At 41.2% G+C, this 24081-nt stretch overlaps 1 protein-coding gene across 1 annotated transcript in view; it reads right to left on the bottom strand.

Moving 5' to 3' along the window:
* Window positions 1–734: 734 nt before the first annotated feature.
* The window catches only part of LOC128687282 (retinol dehydrogenase 12), a 27309-nt gene continuing 3962 nt past the window's right edge, over window positions 735–24081 (bottom strand). Inside the window, exons 2-7 of the mRNA XM_053774656.2 lie at window positions 21722–21841; window positions 20177–20284; window positions 15217–15390; window positions 13255–13462; window positions 3144–3345; window positions 735–1624 (exon numbers count right to left, since the gene is read on the bottom strand). Of these exons, the coding sequence (XP_053630631.1) occupies window positions 1436–1624; window positions 3144–3345; window positions 13255–13462; window positions 15217–15390; window positions 20177–20284; window positions 21722–21839 (999 nt within the window). The 5' untranslated portion in view covers window positions 21840–21841 and the 3' untranslated portion in view covers window positions 735–1435. The remainder of the gene's footprint in view (window positions 1625–3143; window positions 3346–13254; window positions 13463–15216; window positions 15391–20176; window positions 20285–21721; window positions 21842–24081) is intronic.

Raw genomic sequence — 24081 nt, 5'->3', positions numbered from 1 at the left:
ACTGGATTAACATTTATTTTATAAGAAAATACAAAATTCACATTATCTTGAGTTTCTACGGTAATATATAGTAATCTTGAGACTTACAAAGGACTTGCAAGTTAAACCAACTGATGTGGTCAGGTTACATCAGCTCATTACAGAGCTTTATCACTCTAGTGACAAATATACCTGTCTGTGCAAAGCAAAACTAATTTATTATTTATGCTACATATTTATAACAAACCCTCCATGGGGAAGTGGAACAGAATTCTTCCTCCGTAAGCCATGTGTGTTGTAAGAGGCGACTAAAATGCCGGGAGCAAGGAGCTAGTAACCCCTTCTCCTGTATATATTACTAAATGTAAAAGGAGAAACTTTCGTTTTTCCTTTTGGGCCACCCCGCCTCGGTGGGATACGGCCAGTGTGTTGAAAGAAAGAAAGATTTATAACAAACAAACTGGTTAGCTAAAGCCAATGGTTGTCAACCCTGGGTCATGATCCAACCCACAGTTGTGATGCACAAATAACCCTCACACAGGAGAAATTTATGAAAATCAGTTAGAGAAATACACAAATGGGTGCGAGTTGGACCTGACTAGCTTGTGCTAATAGGTCTGATGTCGTGCACTTTCCTTAAGTGGACGAGACCTAGACCTGACTAGGTTGGGTCAGTGGCATAAGCCAGTAGGTGACTTGGACCTGCCTAGCATGGGCCAGTAGGCCTACTGCAGTGTTCCTTCTTTCTTATGTTCTTTTGTTAATTCAGTCTGACTTAACCCATTAACAAGTTACACACGTGTACATAACTTGTTAATGGTACAAGTCGGACCGAAATGTCGTCAAAAGCTTCTTTCTTCCATGTGCGGGTTATCTGTGTATTGTTTAAGTCATGGTACTGTAACTTTTTATTCTTTAGCTGTGATGGTTACTTAGTAAGTCATGAAAATATTTTCAACGTAAGTTTACAAACAAATATTGGTACATAATGTAGGAAGAGCCCTATTCAGTGGAGGATGACTGAGTAAGACAACATAATGCATCAAGACAGACAATGAATTTCAAAGAAATTCTAGTCTCTTTCTTTACATATGATTACATATAGTCCTCAAAGATGATGTAATTGATTAAATTCTAATTTAAATAGAGTATCAAAACAAACCCTTATTATGAAATGTTCAAAAATTCAGTACTTTATCTTACCATGTTAGTGTGTGAAACACCGGAGGATTTGAATCCCCATAAGTGCAGTGCAGAGATTCAAATCCTCTAGTGTTTCACACAATCTTATCAGTTTCCATTTATGTACTAAAAAAAATACTTTGCAGTACAGTACAGTACAGACCAAGCCGCAGTAGCGTTCACCCCCAAGGCCCTCTCCAGGGAAACTCCAGGTACTATACGAGTGAATGAAGGCAGTCGGAGCTCTTACAAGGATATTAATTAAATTACTGAATTATAACTGTCCAAAGGAGTCTATTCCAAGCTGTTGACAGGAGAGCTCCCAAAGACGGGCACGGTCCTCCCTCCTCCGGGCAGCTCTGGATGGTGTGGTAACTGTGCAGTTTTCATAATATTGACCACCTTCTTTGACGTACTTTGATAATGCAACATACACAACGGTGTCACATCCCTGCTCGGGAGTCTGCAACAATAAACTTAATTTTACTGGTAAGTACTGGTATATAAAACATGAAAATATTGTACGTTCTTTGAAAAACAAACCACAAATTATAACTGTATAGCTAAGAAATACAATAAGTGAATTCTAGTTTTGTTAAATATTTGCTCTACATGTCTATGGGCTTTCTGTATGCAATCAAATGTCCCCCATTTCTGTATAAACACTGTATCATGATGATAATAATAATAAACTCCAACTCTGACTTAAGAAATACTGATATGCAACATTTAAAAATGTTTGCAGTAGGTTAATTACCTAACAGAGCTTTTTTTTTATTATTTTTTATTATCACACTGGCCGATTCCCACCAAGGCAGGGTGGCCCGAAAAAGAAAAACTTTCACCATCATTCACTCCATCACTGTCTTGCCAGAAGGGTGCTTTACACTACAGTTTTTAAACTGTAACATTAACACCCCTCCTTCAGAGTGCAGGCACTGTACTTCCCATCTCCAGGACTCAAGTCCGGCCTGCCGGTTTCCCTGAACCCCTTCATAAATGTTACTTTGCTCACATTCCAACAGCACGTCAAGTATTAAAAACCATTTGTCTCCATTCACTCCTATCAAACACGCTCACGCATGCCTGCTGGAAGTCCAAGCCCCTCGCACACAAAACCTCCTTTACCCCCTCTCACCAACCTTTCCTAGGCCGACCCCTACCCCGCCTTCCTTCCACTACAGACTGATACACTCTTGAAGTCATTCTGTTTCGCTCCATTCTCTCTACATGTCCGAACCACCTCAACAACCCTTCCTCAGCCCTCTGGACAACAGTTTTGGTAATCCCGCACCTCCTCCTAACTTCCAAACTACGAATTCTCTGCATTATATTCACATCACACATTGCCCTCAGACATGACATCTCCACTGCCTCCAGCCTTCTCCTCGCTGCAACATTCATCACCCATGCTTCACACCCATATAAGAGCGTTGGTAAAACTATACTCTCATACATTCCCCTCTTTGCCTCCAAGGACAAAGTTCTTTGTCTCCACAGACTCCTAAGTGCACCACTCACTCTTTTCCCCTCATCAATTCTATGATTCACCTCATCTTTCATAGACCCATCCGCTGATACGTCCACTCCCAAATATCTGAATACATTCACCTCCTCCATACTCTCTCCCTCCAATCTGATATTCAATCTTTCATCACCTAATCTTTTTGTTATCCTCATAACCTTACTCTTTCCTGTATTCACCTTTAATTTTCTTCTTTTGCACACCCTACCAAATTCATCCACAAATCTCTGCAACTTCTCTTCAGAATCTCCCAAGAGCACAGTGTCATCAGCAAAGAGCAGCTGTGACAACTCCCACTTTGTGTGTGATTCTTTATCTTTTAACTCCACACCTCTTGCCAGAGCTATAGCAGTAATATCTAACAATGCTATGCATTTTTATGGAGTTAATGACATGGTATGGGCTGTCCAATGAGTTTTTACAATAACACCAAGGATTGCACATTAAACCTATTTACCTTGAGGAAAGTATTGGCAAGCAGAGGGAAATTTCTAGCCCATGCAACATGCTGGAAAAGTTCGGTGGCCACCACTCCCGGATGAACACCACTGACAACAACGCTACCCCCACATGACTTCTGATGCTCGGCCAACGAGATGGTAAACATCATCTGTGCCAATTTACTCTGAGCATATGCAGCTTGAGGGCAGTAATTTTTCCTGTGGGTATATTTACCTTTACAAGCAAGAAGTCAGCAATAAAGGTTAGAGCACATCTTTCAAAATAAACAATACATCAAAATAATCAATGCATCAAACATTCAAAGCTAAATATAATCTCAGATCTAAGGTCCCAAAATTATATATGTATATCGCATGAAACAAATTAATGTACTGAGACTGGATTCCAATGAGAAAGTTTACATAATACAAATAAGATTCAATAACTTTTAATAACTATTTTTTATCACAATGGCCATCTCCTACTGAGACAGTGTGACTCCCAAAAGAGAATAAATGTAAAGTTTTTTCTTCTTTTTACATTTAATAATTTATAAAGGAGAGGGTGTTACTATCCCCTTGCTCCCGAGGATTTCTATAAAGTACAGTGGAACCTCTACTAGCTAGTGCATCCACGTGCGAGTTTTTCCAAATACAAGCAGTCGATGGGTTGATTTTTTGCTTCCATATGCGAGCAAAATTTCCATAAGCGAGCAGACCTCAAGGCAGGTTCCTTGACACTGGTGAAAGGTTCTTACTCTTGATCTAGGGAATTATATCTCATTTGTTTGTTGAACTATCTTATTGAAACTTGGGCAATGTATGATGGAAAGATGCTTCTTAACTTACATCAAAAATGAAAGAAATTTAAGCATAAATAATGAAATTCACTTCTCAGCAATTAGCCACGCCTTAGCGGCATTTTCGTATGGTTTTTATGGTTGTATTCTCGTTATTTTGGTCTCATTTGATAGAATGGAAGATATATTACAGAAACAGATATGATTTTGATTGCTTTCATGATGAAAAGTACCTTGAAATTGAGCTTAACGTAGGAGAAATGTTCCATTGCTTGGCTATGTTCAAGAGTAAATGTGGCATGCAAAGAGTACGTAACCTTTATTCGGCGCATGGACACACCCTCATTTACAGGCTATCTCCCCCAACCAGCGAACCAGGTTGCTAAGAGTTGATGATGGGGCCCCATCGTTCAACTAGTGACCAGGTTCTAGCCAATAAGAAGGTGGGATTGACAATCGCAGAGGTTATGTGGATACCGCTCTCCTGTCTGCCCTTGTCATTCCCACTCTAGAGCTGGTTGAAGCACGGTCTGCTATCTTGTGGCTTCTATTTCTGCCTTGCTTACCGTGGAGTGCACTATATTTATCACTGTACATAGTGTACATATTGCTGTTATAATTGGTGAAGGATAATATAAGTCTAAACTTTTTCTACTGTGTTTATTTGCTCCCATTACACCTGGGATAACAGGCCATTTGAAATCCTAGGTTGTAATATGGGGGCCTGTCCGGGATCTGGACTTAGAGAAACGGTTGAGCTTAGGGTGAAGCTTGTAGCAGGAACATTGTGTAGCTTGCTGTTTCGCTTCGCTTTAAAAATTTTGCGTGTCAGTCGCTTATGATCAGCCTTGCTATTGTGTGATCGTTCAGCAGCTCGCTACTAGCTTGTTCAGTGTGCTCGCTTCGCTACGGTCAGTCTTGTGTGCAGTCGGCTTTGCTTGTATGCGTATTCTGCAATCGTACTGTGCATAGCTAAGCGTGTTCTGCAAATTAACGTGTTACGTTGGGGTATTCGTACTGTGCATAGCGAATAACTTATGCCACCTAGACGAGTCAGACGCCTGGTGTCGGCATATACTTTGCATAACCTACCTAAATTGTCTCTACAGCGTTGTTGGCAAATTGCTCGTTCCATTGGCATTCCCTATAAACGCACTCTTACAGCTGCGCAACTGCGTTCACTTATTGCTGACATACTTATTGAAGAAGAGATGGCACATCAAACTCCTCCCTTTACGGGAGCTAGGGAAAAAACTACTATGTTCTCGCAGGAGGAAGATGATACACCTACGGAGCAAAATGGTCAGTATAGTGCACATGGGTTGTCTCAGGGTGAATCAGCGTCGTTGGCACTTCAGCTGGCAAAAATCAATCTTGAGCAAACTAGGGAACAGAGAGCATTCGCAAGGGAAGAATTTGATAGGGAAAGAGAAAGGAGGCAGTTTTCGCATTCTGTAAACGATTTCAGTTTACAAAAAGCAGTACAGCTTGTTCCCCGCTTCAATGAGGCCGAACCAGAGCAATTTTTCGAAAGCTTCGAAAATCAGGCTCGAGCCTTGAGGTGGCCGGAACAGCACTGGGCAGCGTTGGTTCATACAGCATTATTGGGTAAGGCACAGGAATTTACGTCGGTATTAACTGACGCTGAATTCTCTGATTATCAAGTAGTGAAGACCACAGTGTTGGGAGCATATACATGTATCCCAGCTAAATATCGTAAGACCTTCAAATTGAACAGGCGGCAGCTTGGTCAATCCCTGGTGGACTTTGTGAGACAGCAAACCAAAGCTTTTACCAGCTGGTATAAAGCGAGTGGTGTCTCTAACTTTGAGGAGCTGGTGCAGCTTATTCTGATTGATAACCTGCTGGAGTCTGTGGGACCAGAGGTTCGTGTCTTTCTGCAGGATCGTGACTTAACCACTGCATTGGAGGCGGCCAGGTTGGCTGATACCTTCGAAACGAACCGCTCCTTGTCCGAGCGGTCCCGTCTCTCTTTTCAACAGTCTGGCGTGAGCAGAGATCGACAACATTGGAGAATGAAGTGCCAGCCGGAGGGAGAGCGTCTACGACATCCAACCAAGTCACCTGGTGAGCCACGCTTCTCAACATATGGTCCCCCTGCGGAGAGGCAAACTACTTATGGAGCATCTCGACAACAATATCCAGAGAGGCACCAGCCAGAACGACACCACTTGCAACGTCATCAGGGAGTAAAGGGCAAGCCTGTCGTCTGCTTCAGGTGTAATAAAGTAGGTCATATCAGTTCCAACTGCCCCCAAAAACCTCAACCCATCGGGAAAATCTCTAATATCCCTAGTAACATGTCCCCTAGAGAAGTAGAAAAAGGTATGGCCCCTTATTATTGCGAAAGTCTTATTTCCCTTCAGGAAAACTCAGAACCAACTAAAGTAAATACCTTTAGAGATACTGGAGCATATTGCTCACTTGTCAGAGAAGGAATATTACCCCTTTCAGAGAATACTTCCTTGAATTCCTCAGTTTTATTGGAAGCCTATGGAGGAACTATATATTCTGTTCCTTTGCATAAAATTTATGTACAGTGCAAATATTACACTGGGTACTTGACTGTAGGTATCTCAAAAGGATTTCCCATGAAAAATGCCATGTTATTACTGGGTAATAACATTACTACTGTTACTTCGTGTCCTGAACCTATAATGATTAATGCTTCTCCAGTGTTGGCCATAACTCGGGCAACATCCCAAGGGTTGTCTGGGGAGAATGTTGACCTATCCTTGGACGACTCCGATCTCGGAATAGCCACGTTGTTTTATGAGACACACCGGCCGGAGTCTCGTAAATCAAGTGAACAGACCCCGATCAAGCCTTCCTATTCCCAGGTTGCAGGATTGCCAGATGTCTCTGTTTCCATGCCCGAGGGACTGTCCTTCCGGGAGGAACAACGTAAGGACCCTTCGTTAAAATTCACTTTTGAGGCAGCCATGGGTAAATCCTCTTTGGGTCATCCAGTCAAGTATGAAGTTAAAAATGATTATTTGGTATGCACTGAGACTGGTAAGGAGACAGAGGGCCGGCAATTATACGACAGGTTAGTGGTTCCAACCAAGTATAGACCTCAGATATTAAATATAGCTCATAATACGTCATCAGGAGGTCACTTAGGAATTACAAAAACCTTGTATAGAATCACAAAAGAATTTTATTGGCCAACATTAAAGAAAGATGTGAAGAATCATATTAGGTGTTGCCGAGAATGTCAGCAAGTTGGAAAACCTGGACATTCTATTAAACCTGCACCTCTCCAACCCATACCTGCTGATGGAGAACCTTTTGCAGATTTAATTATAGATTGTGTAGGTCCACTACCTAAGTCAAAGTCTGGAAATCAGTATTTATTTACAATTATGGATAAAGTAACCAGATATCCTGAAGCGATCCCAATGCGTAGTATCAATACTAAAGCTATTCTCAAAGCTTTAACAAAATTCATTTCTTGTTTTGGCATTCCTAAAACTATACAAAGTGATCAAGGTACTAACTTCACTGCCAAAGCATTTAGGGAAGTATTAACTAGGTTAGGGATAATTCACAACTTATCCACTGCCTATCACCCTCAGTCCCAAGGCGCCTTGGAAAGATTCCACCAAACATTAAAAACAATGATGAGAAGTTTTTGCATGCACTTTCCGACAGATTGGGATGAATCTCTACCATTGTTGCTGTTCTCAGTACGAGAGACGGTGCAAGAGTCTACAGGGTATAGTCCGTTTGAGCTGATCTTTGGGCACAATGTACGAGGTCCTCTTCGGGTGCTCAAAGAAGGATGGATGGGAGAAGACGTAAGCTCAGCACTCTACAACCCGTCTTCAAGGTTGCAGGTGGCACGTGAGTTAGCCACGGCTAACCTAAAAATAGCTCAAAGTAAGATGAAACAGAGGTATGACAAAAGTGCACAATTCCGCTCCTTCCATCCAGGAGACAAGGTGTTGGTGCAGGAACCTATACCTGGCCACACCTTGAAAGCTAGATATACGGGACCTATGCAGATTGTAAGTAGATTATCTGATTTAAATTATGTGGTAGCTCCCATTGATAAGACCTCAAAAACAAAAACTTACCACATTAATCAAATCAAGGCCTTTCATACACCAGATAAAGTCCCAGTAATGACTCTGTCCTCTACCTCTGAGGACGACTCTGACTCTTTGCACTCTATCTCTGAAATTAATACTAAACTTTCAAATTCTGTCCTCCTCAAGGATCCTAGCCCGTTAATGGATGGATTATCTGAAATACAAGCAACAAATTTAACTGAGCTTCTACAGTCATATCCTAATATTTTTTCGGATGTGCCGAAAAAATGTACGTTAGGTTACCATGATGTAGATGTGGGAAAATCTAAACCAATTAAACTCTCCCCCTACAGAGCTAATCCTGAAAAGCAAAGGCTACTTCAGCAGGAAGTAGACTTCTTGTTAGAACATGGTTTAGTGGAGGAGTCATCTAGTCCATGGGCTTCACCGTGCATCCTAGTAAAGAAGGCTGATGGAGGGTTTCGTATGTGCACAGACTACCGTAAAGTGAACGAGGTCACAATTACAGATGCTTACCCTCTTCCTCGTCTGGATGACGTAATTGACTTTGTGGGTAAGGCTACTTTTGTGTCCAAATTAGATCTCCTTAAAGGTTACTATCAGGTACCTTTGACAGATAAGGCGAAGGAAATCTCTGCCTTCGTAATTCCAGGAGGTCATTATCAGTATACAGTTACCCCCTTCGGAATGAAAAATTCCCCCTCTTCATTCCAGAAACTCATCCATCAGGCTATTAAAGGACTTGAAGGCACGGCAGCATACCTAGATGATATTGTTGTGGTGTCTGATACTTGGGATCAACACCTACTTAGACTTAAAGCTCTGTTTGAGACCTTTAAGAATTCCCAATTAACAGTTAATTTGTCTAAATCTTCCTTTGGCCAGGCCACTATCACTTTTCTAGGCCATGAAGTAGGTAGTGGTAATGTTGCACCTAAACTTGCTAAAGTTCTTTCGATTAAAGATTATCCAGTTCCTCATGATAGGAAATCTCTTCAACGTTTCCTAGGCATGATAGGATTTTACAGAAGATTCTGTAAGAATTTCTCAGATATTGTAGCCCCTCTTACCTCTCTTACCAGTCATAAAGTTCCCTTTAATTGGACGTCAGATTGTAACACTGCTTTTAATAAAGCAAAAAGATTATTGTGCTCTGCACCCATTCTCCTGTCTCCAGACTTCTCCAAACCTTTTTCATTACAGGTTGATGCTTGTGAGTCTGGGGTTGGGGCGGTACTATTACAAATCGGGAACAAGGAGTTGCAGCCTGTAGCATACTTTTCAGCTAAGTTCCAGCCACATCAGAGAGCTTACTCTACCATTGAAAAAGAAGCCCTCGCGCTGGTAATGGCTTTGGAGCATTTCGATGTTTATGTGGGCCAGACATCGCAGGTGGTCACAGTCTACAGTGATCACAACCCGTTAGTCTATCTCCAAGCCATGAAGAATCACAACACAAGGCTTATGCGTTGGACGCTCAGGCTGCAGCCCTATAACTTCAAAATTCGTTACATTGCCGGCAAAGAAAATGTGTTGGCAGACTCTTTGTCAAGAGTCTAGTTTATTATTTTATTTAGGTTAGGATGTATTTGTGGTAACCCCTTTCAAGCTCTTTTTTTTATCCCCTGATGTGGGGGTTTTTTTTAGTGAGGGGATACGGGCTACCGTCCGCTTGTATCTTGGACCTATGTTGGCTTATCTGACTGCTGTCTCACTCTGAGTTTAGGGTTTGGCTTTCAGGCACTAGGAAAGCTGAGCTCTATCTAAGAGTTGGATGGTGGAGAGGATAGGCGGTCCCATTATTTTGTGCCATGGCGGCACGGTTACCACTGGGAGGTGGCAGCCTAATCCTGAGCCTTCTCGGGGGTGGGGGTGTGGCATGCAAAGAGTACGTAACCTTTATTCGGCGCATGGACACACCCTCATTTACAGGCTATCTCCCCCAACCAGCGAACCAGGTTGCTAAGAGTTGATGATGGGGCCCCATCGTTCAACTAGTGACCAGGTTCTAGCCAATAAGAAGGTGGGATTGACAATCGCAGAGGTTATGTGGATACCGCTCTCCTGTCTGCCCTTGTCATTCCCACTCTAGAGCTGGTTGAAGCACGGTCTGCTATCTTGTGGCTTCTATTTCTGCCTTGCTTACCGTGGAGTGCACTATATTTATCACTGTACATAGTGTACATATTGCTGTTATAATTGGTGAAGGATAATATAAGTCTAAACTTTTTCTACTGTGTTTATTTGCTCCCATTACACCTGGGATAACAGGCCATTTGAAATCCTAGGTTGTAATAGTAAACAAATGAAGTCACTGGCCATTCCAATATGCAGTAGTGAATGGGTTGACATTATTTATACAATTATTGCAATAATACATAACAGTAAATCTTATATTTTTTGTGGGAATAAAAATTACAAATTATTTACATTGTAGTAATAATAATAATAATAATAATAATAATAATAATAATAATAATAATAATAATAATAATATGTATAATAATAATAATACAGTGGACCCTCGACCAATAATGGCATCATCTAATGCTAAATCCGACTAGCGATACATTTTAACGCAAAATTTTTGCCTCGACTAGCGCTAAAAAACTCGACCAACACGATTCGTTCCATTCGAGACGCGTCCACTTGTGGCTAGTGTTTACAAGCCAGCCAGCCACCGCGGTCCCATCCAAACATATACAGTGTAATCAGAACATTTCATATTATCACAGAGTTTTTAGTGACTGCACCTGCAAAATAAGTCACCATGGGCCCCAAGAAAGCTTCTAGTGCCAACCCTACAGCAAAAAGGGTGAGAATTACTATGGATATGAAGAAAGAGATCATTGCTAAGTATGAAAGTGGAGTGCGTGTCTCCGAGCTGGCCAGGTTGTACACAAAACCCCAATCAACCATCGCTACTATTGTGGCCAAGAAAACGGCAATCAATGAAGCTGTTCTTGCCAAAGGTACAACTATATTTTCGAAACTGAGATCGCAAGTGATAGAAGATGTTGAGAGACTGTTATTGGTGTGGATAAACGAAAAACAGATAGCAGGAGATAGCATCTCTCAAGCGATCATATGTGAAAAGACTAGGAAGTTGCATGACGATTTAATTAGAAAATGCCTGCAACTAGTGGTGATGTGAGTGAATTTAAAGCCAGAAAAGGTTGGTTTGAGAGATTTAAGAATCGTAGTGGCATACATAGTGTGATAAGGCATGGTGAGGCTGCCAATTCGGACCACAAAGCAGCTGAAAAATATGTGCAGGAATTCAAGGAGTACATAGACAGTGAAGAACTGAAACCTGAACAAGTGTTTAATTGTGACACTGACAATGTTGTGAAACACTTTAGGAATGTCATAAAGGAACGGGAGGTACAGGCCTCTATGGACAGATACGTTGTGCAACAGAGGTCCAGTGACTCTCAAGCTGGTCCTAGTGGCATTAAAAGAAGAAGGGAAGTAACCCCGGAAAAGGATTGACACCTCAAGTCCTAATGGAAGGGAATTCCCCTTCTAAACACTAACACCATCCACACTCTCCCCTCCTCCCATCCCATCAATCATCACCAGATCTTCAATAAAGGTAAGTGTCATGTAATTGTACATGTCTTCTTCAGTTTGTATGTATTAAAATTATTATTTCATGTGGTAAATTTTTTTTTTCAATACTTTTGTGTGTCTTGCATGGATTAATTTGATTTCCATTATTTCTTATGGGGAAAATTAACTCGACTAACGATAATTTTGATTAACGATGAGCTCTCAGGAACGGATTAATATCGTTGGTCGAGGGTCCACTGTACATATAATAATAATAATATAATAATAATAATATAATAATATAATACAATAATAATAATATAATATGCATAATAATACATATAATAATGTACTACAGAATAATAATAATTATAATAATAGACGGCTTCAAAAGGCCATCACTAGACGGCAGTGTTTACCACAATGAAGAGGGAGCGGTTGTGGCCGCCTTCACCTGTTACATAATGACATATTTTATTCATTCTAGAGTATATGTATCAGGTTTCTATGTTATTTATATTGTTTATGTGATAGATAAATAAGCCGTAGAGTTGATGATAGCGAAATATTCAAGTATTTTGTCCTGTCTCCAGACAAACTCTTGTCGGCCGCCGCCACATATATAATGACATATTTTATTCATTCTGGAGTATATATCAGGTTTCTATGTTATTTATATTATTTGTTATGTCATATTAGATGAACTGTGATAGATAAATAAGGCGTATAGATGATATAAGCGAAATTATTCGTTAAGTATTTTGTCCTGTCTCCAGACAAACTCTCATCCACTGCTGACATCGCCCATACCACTAAATGAATTACATATTTTATTCATTTTAGAGTATATATCAGGTTTCTATGTTATTTATATTGTTTATTATGTCATATTAGATGAAGTGAGATACACAAATAAGCCGTAGAGTTGATATTAGCGAAATTATTGAAGTACAGAATTCCACTGGAACGGATTAATTGCATTTCAATTAATTTAAATGAGGAAAATTGACTCTGCAAACGAGCAAATCCAGTTGTGAGCAAGGTCATGGAACGGATTAAACTTGCTGGTAGAGGTTCCACTGTAATAATATATGTTAATCACCCTAACTGCATAATACAGGAGGGCCCTGCTTATTCAGCATCCTTTTTTCAGTGTTTCAAGTTTACATTGGTTTTCAACTGAGCCATTTTTCATTATGTTCACTGCTTTACCACTTTTCTGCCATTTTTACATAACAGTTGTGTAAGGGAAGGGCAGCCAGTGCCATATTTTAAGGTAAGTATTGTATGTAATGTGTATTTGACTTTTTTATCTGTTTTTATGCCTAGCTGTATTGACAGCTTAACCCTTAAACTGTCCACACGTAGGTATACGTTTACGTGCAGCAGGCTCCGAACATAGATCTACTTTTTTTTTTACATTGTTTCTTGTGAAAAAATCAAGGTCGGAGCACTAAGCACGTGAACGTAGATCTACGTTTGGACAGTTTAAGGGTTAATATATGACAGTGTAAACACGTTATCAGGCATTTTAGACACATTCAATAACGAAAAAAATGCTCTTTTCCACTCGTTGGCAATTGTCACTTATTGCACAGGGTAGGGAACCTAAGAGCCATACAAGTGGAGCTCTCCTCTATACTGTAGTCCACTTCATAGAAATAAAGTTTGAAAAATGAGAAGTTAACACTAAAACTTACTTGTTATTTATGTCACTGAACTGAATGGATCCCATATAATGTGCTGATGAGGTAAGGTTGACCACACGTGCTGGGGTATCCAGAGTGGAGTTAGCAACTAGGTGTGGAAATAAGAGATGAGTGAGCAGGAAGTGACCCAGGTAATTCACACTCCAGTGTGACTCATGACCGTCCACTGTCATGTCCCAGGGCCAGAACATGATGCCCGCTGAGAATAAGACAATCATACAAAAACAGAGTTAAGACAATCGTAAAGTAAACAGTCCACTGTCGTGTTTTATTTTTCTTGTCTAACCTGTAGGAAAAAACACTTAAGATAGTAACAATTTATAAAATAAAATGAAATTTTATTTATCATTATGAAACAGGTTGACAGATTTTTTATTTTTAACACATCAGTTGTCTCCCACCAAGGCAGGGTGACCCCCCTCCCCCCAAAAAAAGACACATTCACCATCACTCATTCCATCACTGTCTTGCCAGAGGGATGCCAATACTACAGTTCAAAACTGCACATATCTCTACCCCTCCCTTAGAGCAGTGCTTTTTCAGCACCTCTTTTTGATGTTCCACATTTTTGATGGCTTCAAATTGTGCCACTGTTCATTATGTGCCGTCCATTGGCAACTGTCACTTGTGGGTGGAACAATGGCTCAGTTGAAAGCTAATGAAAATATAGAACATCGAAAATAGGTGCCTCCTGTGTATCCTTAGTAAAAAAACAAAAAAAGTGGTAGGGTACAGGAAATGATGAAGTAGTTAAGGTAGCAATATAGAGGACAGCAGCAAGAAAGTATACAATTCTTCCATAAAAATACTCACCAATGACAGCAACAAGAAGATAAATACAACTGTGCAGCACAAATGCTACCTCCATGAAGAAGCCTACTGTGTACCCAAAATGTTTCAACAATAACAATACCGTGTAGTGGAGGGAAGGCGGGGTAGGGGTTGGCCTAGGAATGGTTGGAGGGAGAGGCTAAAAGGAGGTTGTGTGTGCAAGGGGCTTGAACCTTCAGCAAGCATGCGTGAGCATGTTAGATAGGAGAGAATGAAGACAAATGGTTTTTAGGACTTGACATGCTGTTGGGGTGTGAGCAATGTAACATTTATGAAGGTATTCAGGGAAACCAGCAGGCCAGACTTGAATCCTGGAGATGGGAAGTACAGTGTCTGCGCTCTGGAGGAGGGGAAAGGTTGGAGGGAGGGGGTAAAGGAGGTTTTGTGTGCGAGGGGCTTGGACTTCCAGCAGGCATGCATGAGCGTGTTTGATAGGAGTGAATGGAGACAAATGGTTTTTAATACTTGACGTGCTGTTGGAGTGTGAGCAAAGTAACATTTATGAAGGGATTCAGGGAAACCGGCAGGCCGGACTTGAGTCCTGGAGATGGGAAGTACAGTGCCTGCACTCTGAAGGAGGGGTGTTAATGTTGCAGTTTAAAAACTGTAGTGTAAAGCACCCTTCTGGCAAGACAGTGATGGAGTGAATGATGGTGAAAGTTTTTCTTTTTCGGGCCACCCTGCCTTGGTGGGAATCGGCCAGTGTGATAATAAAAAAAAAAAAAAATAAGTGTAAGCGTGCCTCCAGCAAGACAGTGATGGAGTGAATGATGATGAAAGCTTTTCTTTTTTGGGTCACGCTACCTTGGTGGGATATGGCCAGTTTGTTGAAAGAAGATAATGTAATATGTGATAAGCAGTATTTAGCCAGGAAAGAGAAATCGTCAAGTTGCAGTAATACTCGTAGTCTGTGTAGTCTTCGATGAGACTACAACTTTCGAAAATAAGACAAAATTCTGAGTAAATTCAATTTACTAATACATTTAAACCTCCACTTTACAGGTACACTGCTTCTTAAAACACTATCTACTTAAGAAGCCACTATTTTCAGGTGTCTGCTTGGTTAGGACAGACAAACTAGCTTAGCACAGTACAACTTTTTGAGTGCATTAAATTTCTCACCGTTGTTAACGAGAAGATGAAGTGGCAATTTCAGAGCAGAAAAATCATGAACAAACTTGCACACAGAAGACATGCATGCCAGATCTAATTCCAAGCAAACAGCAGTTCCTCCTTGCACACCCTGGGCTCGCAGCTCAGACACTGCCTTCTCCAGCGCTGGCACATTCCTTCCAGCTGTAAGAGAACACAAGGTTACTATCAGTGTAGCTGTATGATTATCATAAGCTCATGTATAATAAAAAACTAATATCAAAGAAGAAATCTTTCACCTTCACAGTTAGCTAGATGATAAGACACTAGTTTAAATTTCAATAGGATTTTTTTTTTCTTTTTCATTTATGTAATGTGTTGGCCATCTCCCACCACGAGGGTTTTGGGGCTCAATGCCCCACAGCACAGTCTGTGACCAAGCCTCATGGTGGATCAAGGCCTGATCAACCAGGCTGTTACTACTGTTTGCAAGTAAACCAACATACGAACTACAGCCCGGCTGGTCAGGTACTGACTTTAGGTACCTGTCCAGTGCCTTCTTGAAGACAGTCAGGGGTCTATTGGAATCCTCTTTATGTATGCTGACCCTAAAAGAAAAAACGAAAGTTGTTCTTTATAAATTTAGCAACGCATACTGGAGAAGGTGTTACTAGCCCCTTGCTCCAGGCATTTTAGTCACTCCTTACAACATGCATGGCTTACAGAGGAAGTATTCTTTTCCACTTCCCCCATGTAATCAATAGGAAATACAATAACAAAATTGTGTGTACTAAGAATACTGACACTAAAGTTTACCTTACACATATAAGTGATACAAAGTAAAGCAGTCACAAGTTCAATTCTTTCAAAATGTCCACAAGCAACACAAACTAATATAATTCTCACCAGTTTATTATACATGGCCATCTATCATAATTAATTCATATACTAAAAGCTACGCTGGGTCACCATCGGGAAAAGACCTGGGCCGAGACAGTACCGGCAAACCTACTACAGTGGACCCCCGAGTTTCGTGATTAATCCGTTCCAGAGAGCCCGCCAAAGGTCGAAATTCACGAAACTCGAAACCATTTTCCCGACAAGAAATAATGGAAATAAAATTAATCCGTTCCAGACATCCAAAAATATTAAAATAAAATATTTTCTTCAAATTAAATAAAGATTTACATAATGAAAACAATCAGAAATCAAATACATGCATTTAAAAAAATAATAATAACATTACACTTACCTTTACTGAAGACTTCTGCGTGGATGGAAGACGGGAGGAGGGGATAGGAGGAAGGTGTACACTATTTTTGGAAGGAGAATCTCCTTCCATTAGGACTTCAGGTATGAAGTCCAGATCTGGGGTTACTTCCCTTCTTCTTTTAATGCCACTGGGACCAGCTTGAGAGTCACTGGACCCCTGTTGCACAAAATATCTGTCCAGAGAGGTCTGTTTCTGGCGTTTCTTTAAGATTTCTCTGAAGTGGGACACAACACTGTCATTGTACATGTTGCCAATACGGCCTGCAACAGCTTTGTTAGGGTGAAGTTCATCCATAAATGTTTGCACTTCAGTCCACTTTCCACAAATGTCCTTTATCTCTGAAGAAGGCACCTTCCTCCATCTCTCTTCCTCCTCCTCTGCAGCAGTTTCCTGAACTGTGATCTGTTGCTGTTGCAGATGAAGCTCTTGCAGCTCTTCAGTGGTTAGCTCTTCCCTGTGGTCCTCCACCAACTCTTCCACATCCTCACCACTCACCTCCAACCCCAGGGACATCCCCATTGCCACAATAGTTTCCACAACTGGCATAGGTTCCTTAGGGTCAGCCACAAACCCTTCAAAATCCCTCTCTTGTACACAATCTGGCCACAAATTTCTCCAAGCAGAGTTCAAAGTCCTGGAAGTCACTCCCTCCCAAGACTTACCTATAAGGTTTATGTAATGGAGGATATTAAAGTGATCTTTCCAGAACTCTCTTAGGGTCAATTCAGTGTCTGAGGTCACTTAAAAGCACTTTTGAAACACTGCTTTGGTGTAGAGTTTCTTGAAGTTTGAAATGACCTGTTGGTCCATGGGCTGGAGGAGAGGAGTGGTATTAGGGGGCAAGAACTTCACCGTGATGAAACTAAACTCCTCCACTATTTGCTCTTCCAAGTCTGGAGGATGAGCAGGAGCATTGTCCATTACCAGGAGGCACTTGAGTGGCAATTTATTTTCCAGGAGGTATTTCTTCACACTTGGGCCAAACACTTCATTAAACCAGTCTAGAAAAATTCCCCTTGTGACCCATGCCTTACTGTTAGCCTTCCACATCACACACAAATTACTCTTGGCGACACTGTATTTCTTGAACACACTGGGATTTTCAGAGTGATACACCAGTAAAGGCTTCACTTTAAAATCCTCACTAGCATTACTACAAAACATGAGAGTTAGCCTGTCTTTCATAGGCTTGTGTCCTGGGAGTGCCGCTTCCTCCTGCGTGATGTGGGTCCTCTTTGGCATTTTCTTCCAGAAGAGGCCTGTTTCGTCACAATTAAACACTTGCTGGGGTTTGAATTCTCCAGTGTCTACGCACTCCTTAAACTCCTGTACAAACTTCTCAGCTGCTTTTCTGTCAGAACTGGCAGCCTCACCATGCCTTATCACACTGTGAATGCCACTACGCTTCTTATATCTCTCAAACCAACCTTTGCTGGCCTTAAAATCACAAGCATCACCACTTGTTGCAGGCATTTTCTTTACGAGATCGTCATGCAACTGCCTTGCCTTTTCACATATTATCGACTGCATAACACTATCTCCTGCTAACTGTTTTTTGGTAATCCACACCAACAATACCTTCTCCACTTCTTTGAATATTTGTGATCTCCTTTTTGTCAGCATATCCACCCCTTTTGCAACAACAGCACACTTTATTTCCTTTCCTTTCACCATGATTGAAGTGGCCCGGTGGCTTGGTGGCTAAAGCTCCCGCTTCACACACGGAGGGCCCGGGTTCGATTCCCGGCGGGTGGAAACATTTCGACACGTTTCCTTACACCTGTTGTCCTGTTCACCTAGCAGCAAATAGGTACCTGGGTGTTAGTCGACTGGTGTGGGTCGCATCCTGGGGGACAAGATTAAGGACCCCAATGGAAATAAGTTAGACAGTCCTCGATGACGCACTGACTTTCTTGGGTTATCCTGGGTGGCTAACCCTCCGGGGTTAAAAATCCGAACGAAATCTTATCTTATCTTATCTTATCTTATGGTTGAATGGGGCTTGCCATACATCCTGGCAAGCTCTGTAACACGCACTCCACTCTCATATTTTTCAATGATTTCCTTCTTGAATTCGAGCGTGTTCCTCACTTTCTTTACCAAAGGGCTTGCACTAGCTTTCCTTGAGCTCATGGTGATTTATTTAGCAGTTGTAATCACAAAAAACAATGGATTATTACGTATGAACCCGCGGGGTGATGGTCACGTGTTGGTAAACAATGGCACACTGAGCATGAATGGCATGGGAGACTGGCTTTGTGTGCATGGTGACGGGCGGACGGGTACCGGACGGTCGCCAAAACACGAGCTTTTTCATGAAACTCGAGGCCAAATTTTTAAAAAAAAAACTCGCCGAAGGTCGAATTTCACGAAAGTTGAGGCTGCCGAAACTCGAGGGTCCACTGTACTTACTTATACTAAAAGGCACAAAAACAATATTACTGCATAACCTCAGTGTAAAGGACCTCGATTTAACAGACTTTGGAAATACAGAACAAAATCTGCCGTGTTAATTAATTTGAAGAGGAACCAGACATGTCCATTGGTTACAGAACCGTTCATTATTGTTGAGTCAAAGCAGAACAATCTCATTACTCTCTACCACAATCACCATTATCAGCCACCCTCTCTTCCCCTTATTATTCTATTAAATCGAGAGCTTACTGTACCGTATACAGTGGACCCCCGGTATTCAATATTAAATATTAATCTGTTCCTGAGAGCTCATCGAATACCAAAAATATCGAAAAGCGAATCAATTTTCCCCATAAGAAATAATGGAAATCAAATTAATCCGTGCAAGACACCCAAAAGTATGAAAAATTTTTTTTTTTACCACATGAAATATTAATTTTAATACACACAAACTGAAGAAGACATGCACAGTTACATGACACTTACCTGTATTGAAGATCTGGTGATGATTGATAGGATGGGAGGAGGGGAGAGTGTGGATGGTGTTAGTGTTTAGAAGGGGAATCCCCTTCCATTAGGACTTGAGGTAGCAAGTCCTTTTCCGGGGTTACTTCCCTTCTTCTTTTAATGCCACTAGGACCAGCTTGAGAGTCACTGGACCTCTGTCACACAACAAATCTGTCCATAGAGCTCTGTAACCCCCGTTCCTTTACGATTTGTCTAAAATGGGCCACAACATTGTCATTGTAATATTCACCAGCACGGCTTGCAATAGCTGTGTTAGGGTGATTTTCATCCATAAAGGTTTGCACTTCAACCCACTGTGCACACATTTCCTTAATTTTTGAAGTAGGCACAATGGATTCCACAACTGGCATAGGCTTCTCAGGGTTAGCCCCAAACCCTTCAAAATCTTTCTTAATTTCCATACTAATTCTCACCCTTTTTACCACAAGGTTGGCACTAGAAGCTTTCTTGGGGCCCATGGTGACTTATTTTTCAGAAACAAGCACCAAAAAGTGATAATATGGATAATATGGAATGTACTGAATGTATCCTTAGATGCACGCACACTGGCTGGCTTGTAAACACTGGCACACAAGGGGCAGTTCAGGCCAAACGTGGACACGTCTCGTACGAATCGTATCGAATACTGGGTTTTCAATCGGATACTGAGGCAAAATTTTTGCGTTAAAATGCATCGAATACCGGATTTATCGAATACCGATGCCATCGAATACCGGGGGTCCACTGTATTTAAAAATATACGAGAGAATTACAGTACAGTATTAAGTAACTTGCCAATAATGACTGTCATATCCAAATCCAAAAACTTGTGGACTGTTTCCAAGCCGATACCACGTCCACCACCAGTCACAATACCCACACGCCCATGCTGACTCTCGATGCCTGCGGAAAGAAACCTTTTCATAATACAAGTTGTACTACTTCTCCAGGTGTTACAAATATCAAACTCTTTAGTGATTAAACCAGAAGATACATTAATAAAAATTTTAATGTGATGGTTAAAATTGTAACCATTGTTTTTTCAAGGACTGGACTGGTAAGCAAGTGGAAGGTCTTGATAAGATGACCAAAACCTCCAGCTGTGGGTCATCATATGACTAAGACAAGAAATCAGAAAACACTTGTCCTGTTTCCTGACAAACCTTACAACCTTACCTAACCTAACCTAAAGACCAGCATCAGGAAACACTTGTCCTGTTTCCTGACAAACCTTACCTAACCTAACCTGAAGACCAGCGTCAGGAAACACTTGTCCTGTTTCCTGACAAACCTTACCTAACCTAACCTGAAGACCAGCGTCAGGAAACACTTGTGTTCTTTCGTGACAAACCTTACCTAACCTGATCTATACTAATAAAATCAGTATACTGTACAGTAGGTTCCCAACTTCCGATGTTAATATATGCCCAAAAATTTTTTGTTAACTGACTGTTCGGAACTATGAGGCTATTAACTCACAGACATCTATGTTATAGTAATTAGAGATGCCTTCCCAGCAACAACTAGCCAACGTGATATTTCAATAATCTTTTAATTTTTACAACTATCATTTTGTATTGACTTACACTATATTTTTAATATTATTACTTTTTAAAAAAACCTTCTCAAACACTAGACCGAAAATTTTTAACCAATGTGAACTAAAGTTGCTTCTGAGGCCCCTCTAGGATAAGGGTCCCTGAAGCTCAAGCCTCATTAGTTTCATAGTAGATCCACCCCTGATCATCATCTTTCAATAAACTGGCTATATCCCACTGAGAGTGGCCCAAAAGGAAAAATGAAAGGGGATACAGTGGACCCCCGCTTAACGATCACCTCCTAATGCGACCAATTATGTAAGTGTATTTATGTAAGTGCGTTTGTACGTGTATGTTTGGGGGTCTGAAATGGACTAATCTACTTCACAATATTCCTTATGGGAACAAATTCGGTCAGTACTGGCACCTGAACATACTTCTGGAATGAAAAAATATCATTAACTGGGGGTCCACTGTACTTGCCCCTTGCTTCCAGCATATTAGTTGCATCTTATGACACGCATTTCTTACACAGGAAAAAATTCTGTTCCACTTCCCCATGGAGACATATGTTACTATGTATGAAAATTTGTGTAACTGTATTTATGTGTACCTGTACCTGCCATCTGACTCCTGCGACTATATATACATACTCAATTCTTAATTATCTCTGTTTTAAGACTGAAGAAGCCATTCATGGCAAAACATTTTCTCTAATAAATGTCCTAAACTGTACATAAGCCCTTTTTCCACATAATCATGGAAAAAAATGAATGTAAGGGGTAATGCAAGGGAAAAGCACCATTCGGTTTCCTATGTGGTGTGCAGAGTTCCTTCACCAGATACCAAAATCCCAAGGCATAGAGCATCACATAGTTCCAGATGGTCCACCCATACTTCTGTAGACTGTTGGACGACATATCTGTGGAGGGGAAAAAAAAAAAAGTTAGTTTCTCTACGGCCAGCTGCCAGGTAATGAGGACCCCAATGGAAATAAGTCGCTTTGACTGACTTTTTTCTTTGGGGGGTTATCCTGGTGGATAGTTTACACATTACTACATGTATTAAGACCACAGTAAACAGGTGATATCACAATATGCAAAATAACCCCAGTGAATAATTAAGTGAAATTCCAAGCGTTTTTGTCATTTCTCACATTTTCCCTTGATAATGTGAGAAATTGTGAAAGATTAGATTTAGCCTCCAAAGTAGCTAGTTTATCATGCACCCCATATCCATCCCGTGGATGGTAGCAAAAGACCACATGGATACACAATAGGCCTAGGAATTATGCCCTAAAAGGGTTAACAGGAGTACATCTGGATTTATATCTACAGTTCACATACCTGTTACAAGCAAATTTAGGAAATTTGCTTAAGACGTATATCCAAAATCTTATTTTCATTAATAATATTTTGATATGTCACATAGGTTAACATATTGTTTATAGAAAGTGCTTGGAATCAAACTATTTTTTCACTGTGGCTATTTTGTATATGTTACTATGTATGATAATTATGCTTATGTAAACCTGTACCTAAATAAACTTAATGAAAACAGAAAAATCTTGATTTATTAGATTAATAGGGGAGGGAATGGGTGGGATGGCTAGTATTGGCAGTTAAGGTGGATAGAGATACTGTTCTGCCATGACTGGAAAAATTAATGGCCAATTCTGCAGACATTGGACCTCGTCTGTTACTTCCGAACCAGTGGACAGCAGATTTTGTTCTGCATTTGACAAGTCTTGTTAAATTGAGGTTTTCACTGTTCAAGGTTATTTTACACAATAATCAGGTACAGACAAGTTGATATTAGGTAAGACAAGAGATAAGATCAAATTTGTTCAGATATTTAACCCAGACTATTATTATTATAATCAGAATAAAGCACTAAACCCACAAAGATATTTAACTCCTGAGGGTTAGTCAGCAAAGATAACCCAAGAAAGTCCGTGGGTAATTGAGGACTGTCTGTCTTATTTCCACTGTGGTCCTTCATTCTTGTCCCCCAGGATGCCACTCACACCAGTCTTTGGTAGGTAGGCTGTTTCATAAACTTGTATGTATATTTAACCACAAATGAGTATATTTAAAATAAAGAAAGGTACATCTGGCAATACATTTAGTACATGTTAATGGTGTAATGATTGGCGGAAAATACAACAGACTCGGACAAAAACTTTTTTTGGGTTATCTTGCTGGGCGATTTACACATATGTTAAATTAAGTATGATAATTGTACTTAAGTGTATCTGTGTATCTAAATAAACTTAAGTTATTTAACTTGTTGCTGTTAGAAAGACTGAAGTAGCAGCTGATGTTCCAGGAACACTGTAGCAGCTGGTGCTCCAGGAACACTGTAGCAGCTGGTGCTCCAGGAACACTGTAGCAGCTGGTGCTCCAGGAACACTGTAGCAGCTGGTGTTCCAGGAACACTGTAGCAGCTGGTGCTCCAGGAACACTGTAGCAGCTGATGTTCCAGGAACACTGTAGCAGCTGGTGCTCCAGGAACACTGTAGCAGCTGGTGCTCCAGGAACACTGTAGCAGCTGGTGCTCCAGGAACACTGTAGCAGCTGGTGCTCCAGGAACACTGTAGCAGCTGGTGCTCCAGGAACACTGTAGCAGCTGGTGCTCCAGGAACACTGTAGCAGCTGATGTTCCAGGAACACTGTAGCAGCTGGTGCTCCAGGAACACTGTAGCAGCTGGTGTTCCAGGAACACTGTAGCAGCTGGTGCTCCAGGAACACTGTAGCAGCTGATGTTCCAGGAACACTGTAGCAGCTGGTGCTCCAGGAACACTGTAGCAGCTGGTGCTCCAGGAACACTGTAGCAGCTGGTGCTCCAGGAACACTGTAGCAGCTGGTGCTCCAGGAACACTGTAGCAGCTGGTGCTCCAGGAACACTGTAGCAGCTGGTGCTCCAGGAACACTGTAGCAGCTGGTGCTCCAGGAACACTGTAGCAGCTGGTGCTCCAGGAACACTGTAGCAGCTGGTGCTCCAGGAACACTGTAGCAGCTGGTGCTCCAGGAACACTGTAGCAGCTGGTGCTCCAGGAACACTGTAGCAGCTGGTGCTCCAGGAACACTGTAGCTGCTGGTGCTCCAGGAACACTGTAGCAGCTGGTGCTCCAGGAACACTGTAGCAGCTGGTGCTCCAGGA

The sequence above is a fragment of the Cherax quadricarinatus genome, chromosome 62 (assembly GCF_038502225.1).
Source record: "Cherax quadricarinatus isolate ZL_2023a chromosome 62, ASM3850222v1, whole genome shotgun sequence".
NCBI lineage: Eukaryota > Metazoa > Arthropoda > Malacostraca > Decapoda > Parastacidae > Cherax > Cherax quadricarinatus.
Note: the sequence above shows the minus strand (reverse complement) of the source record. Positions and strands in the feature narration are given on the sequence as shown.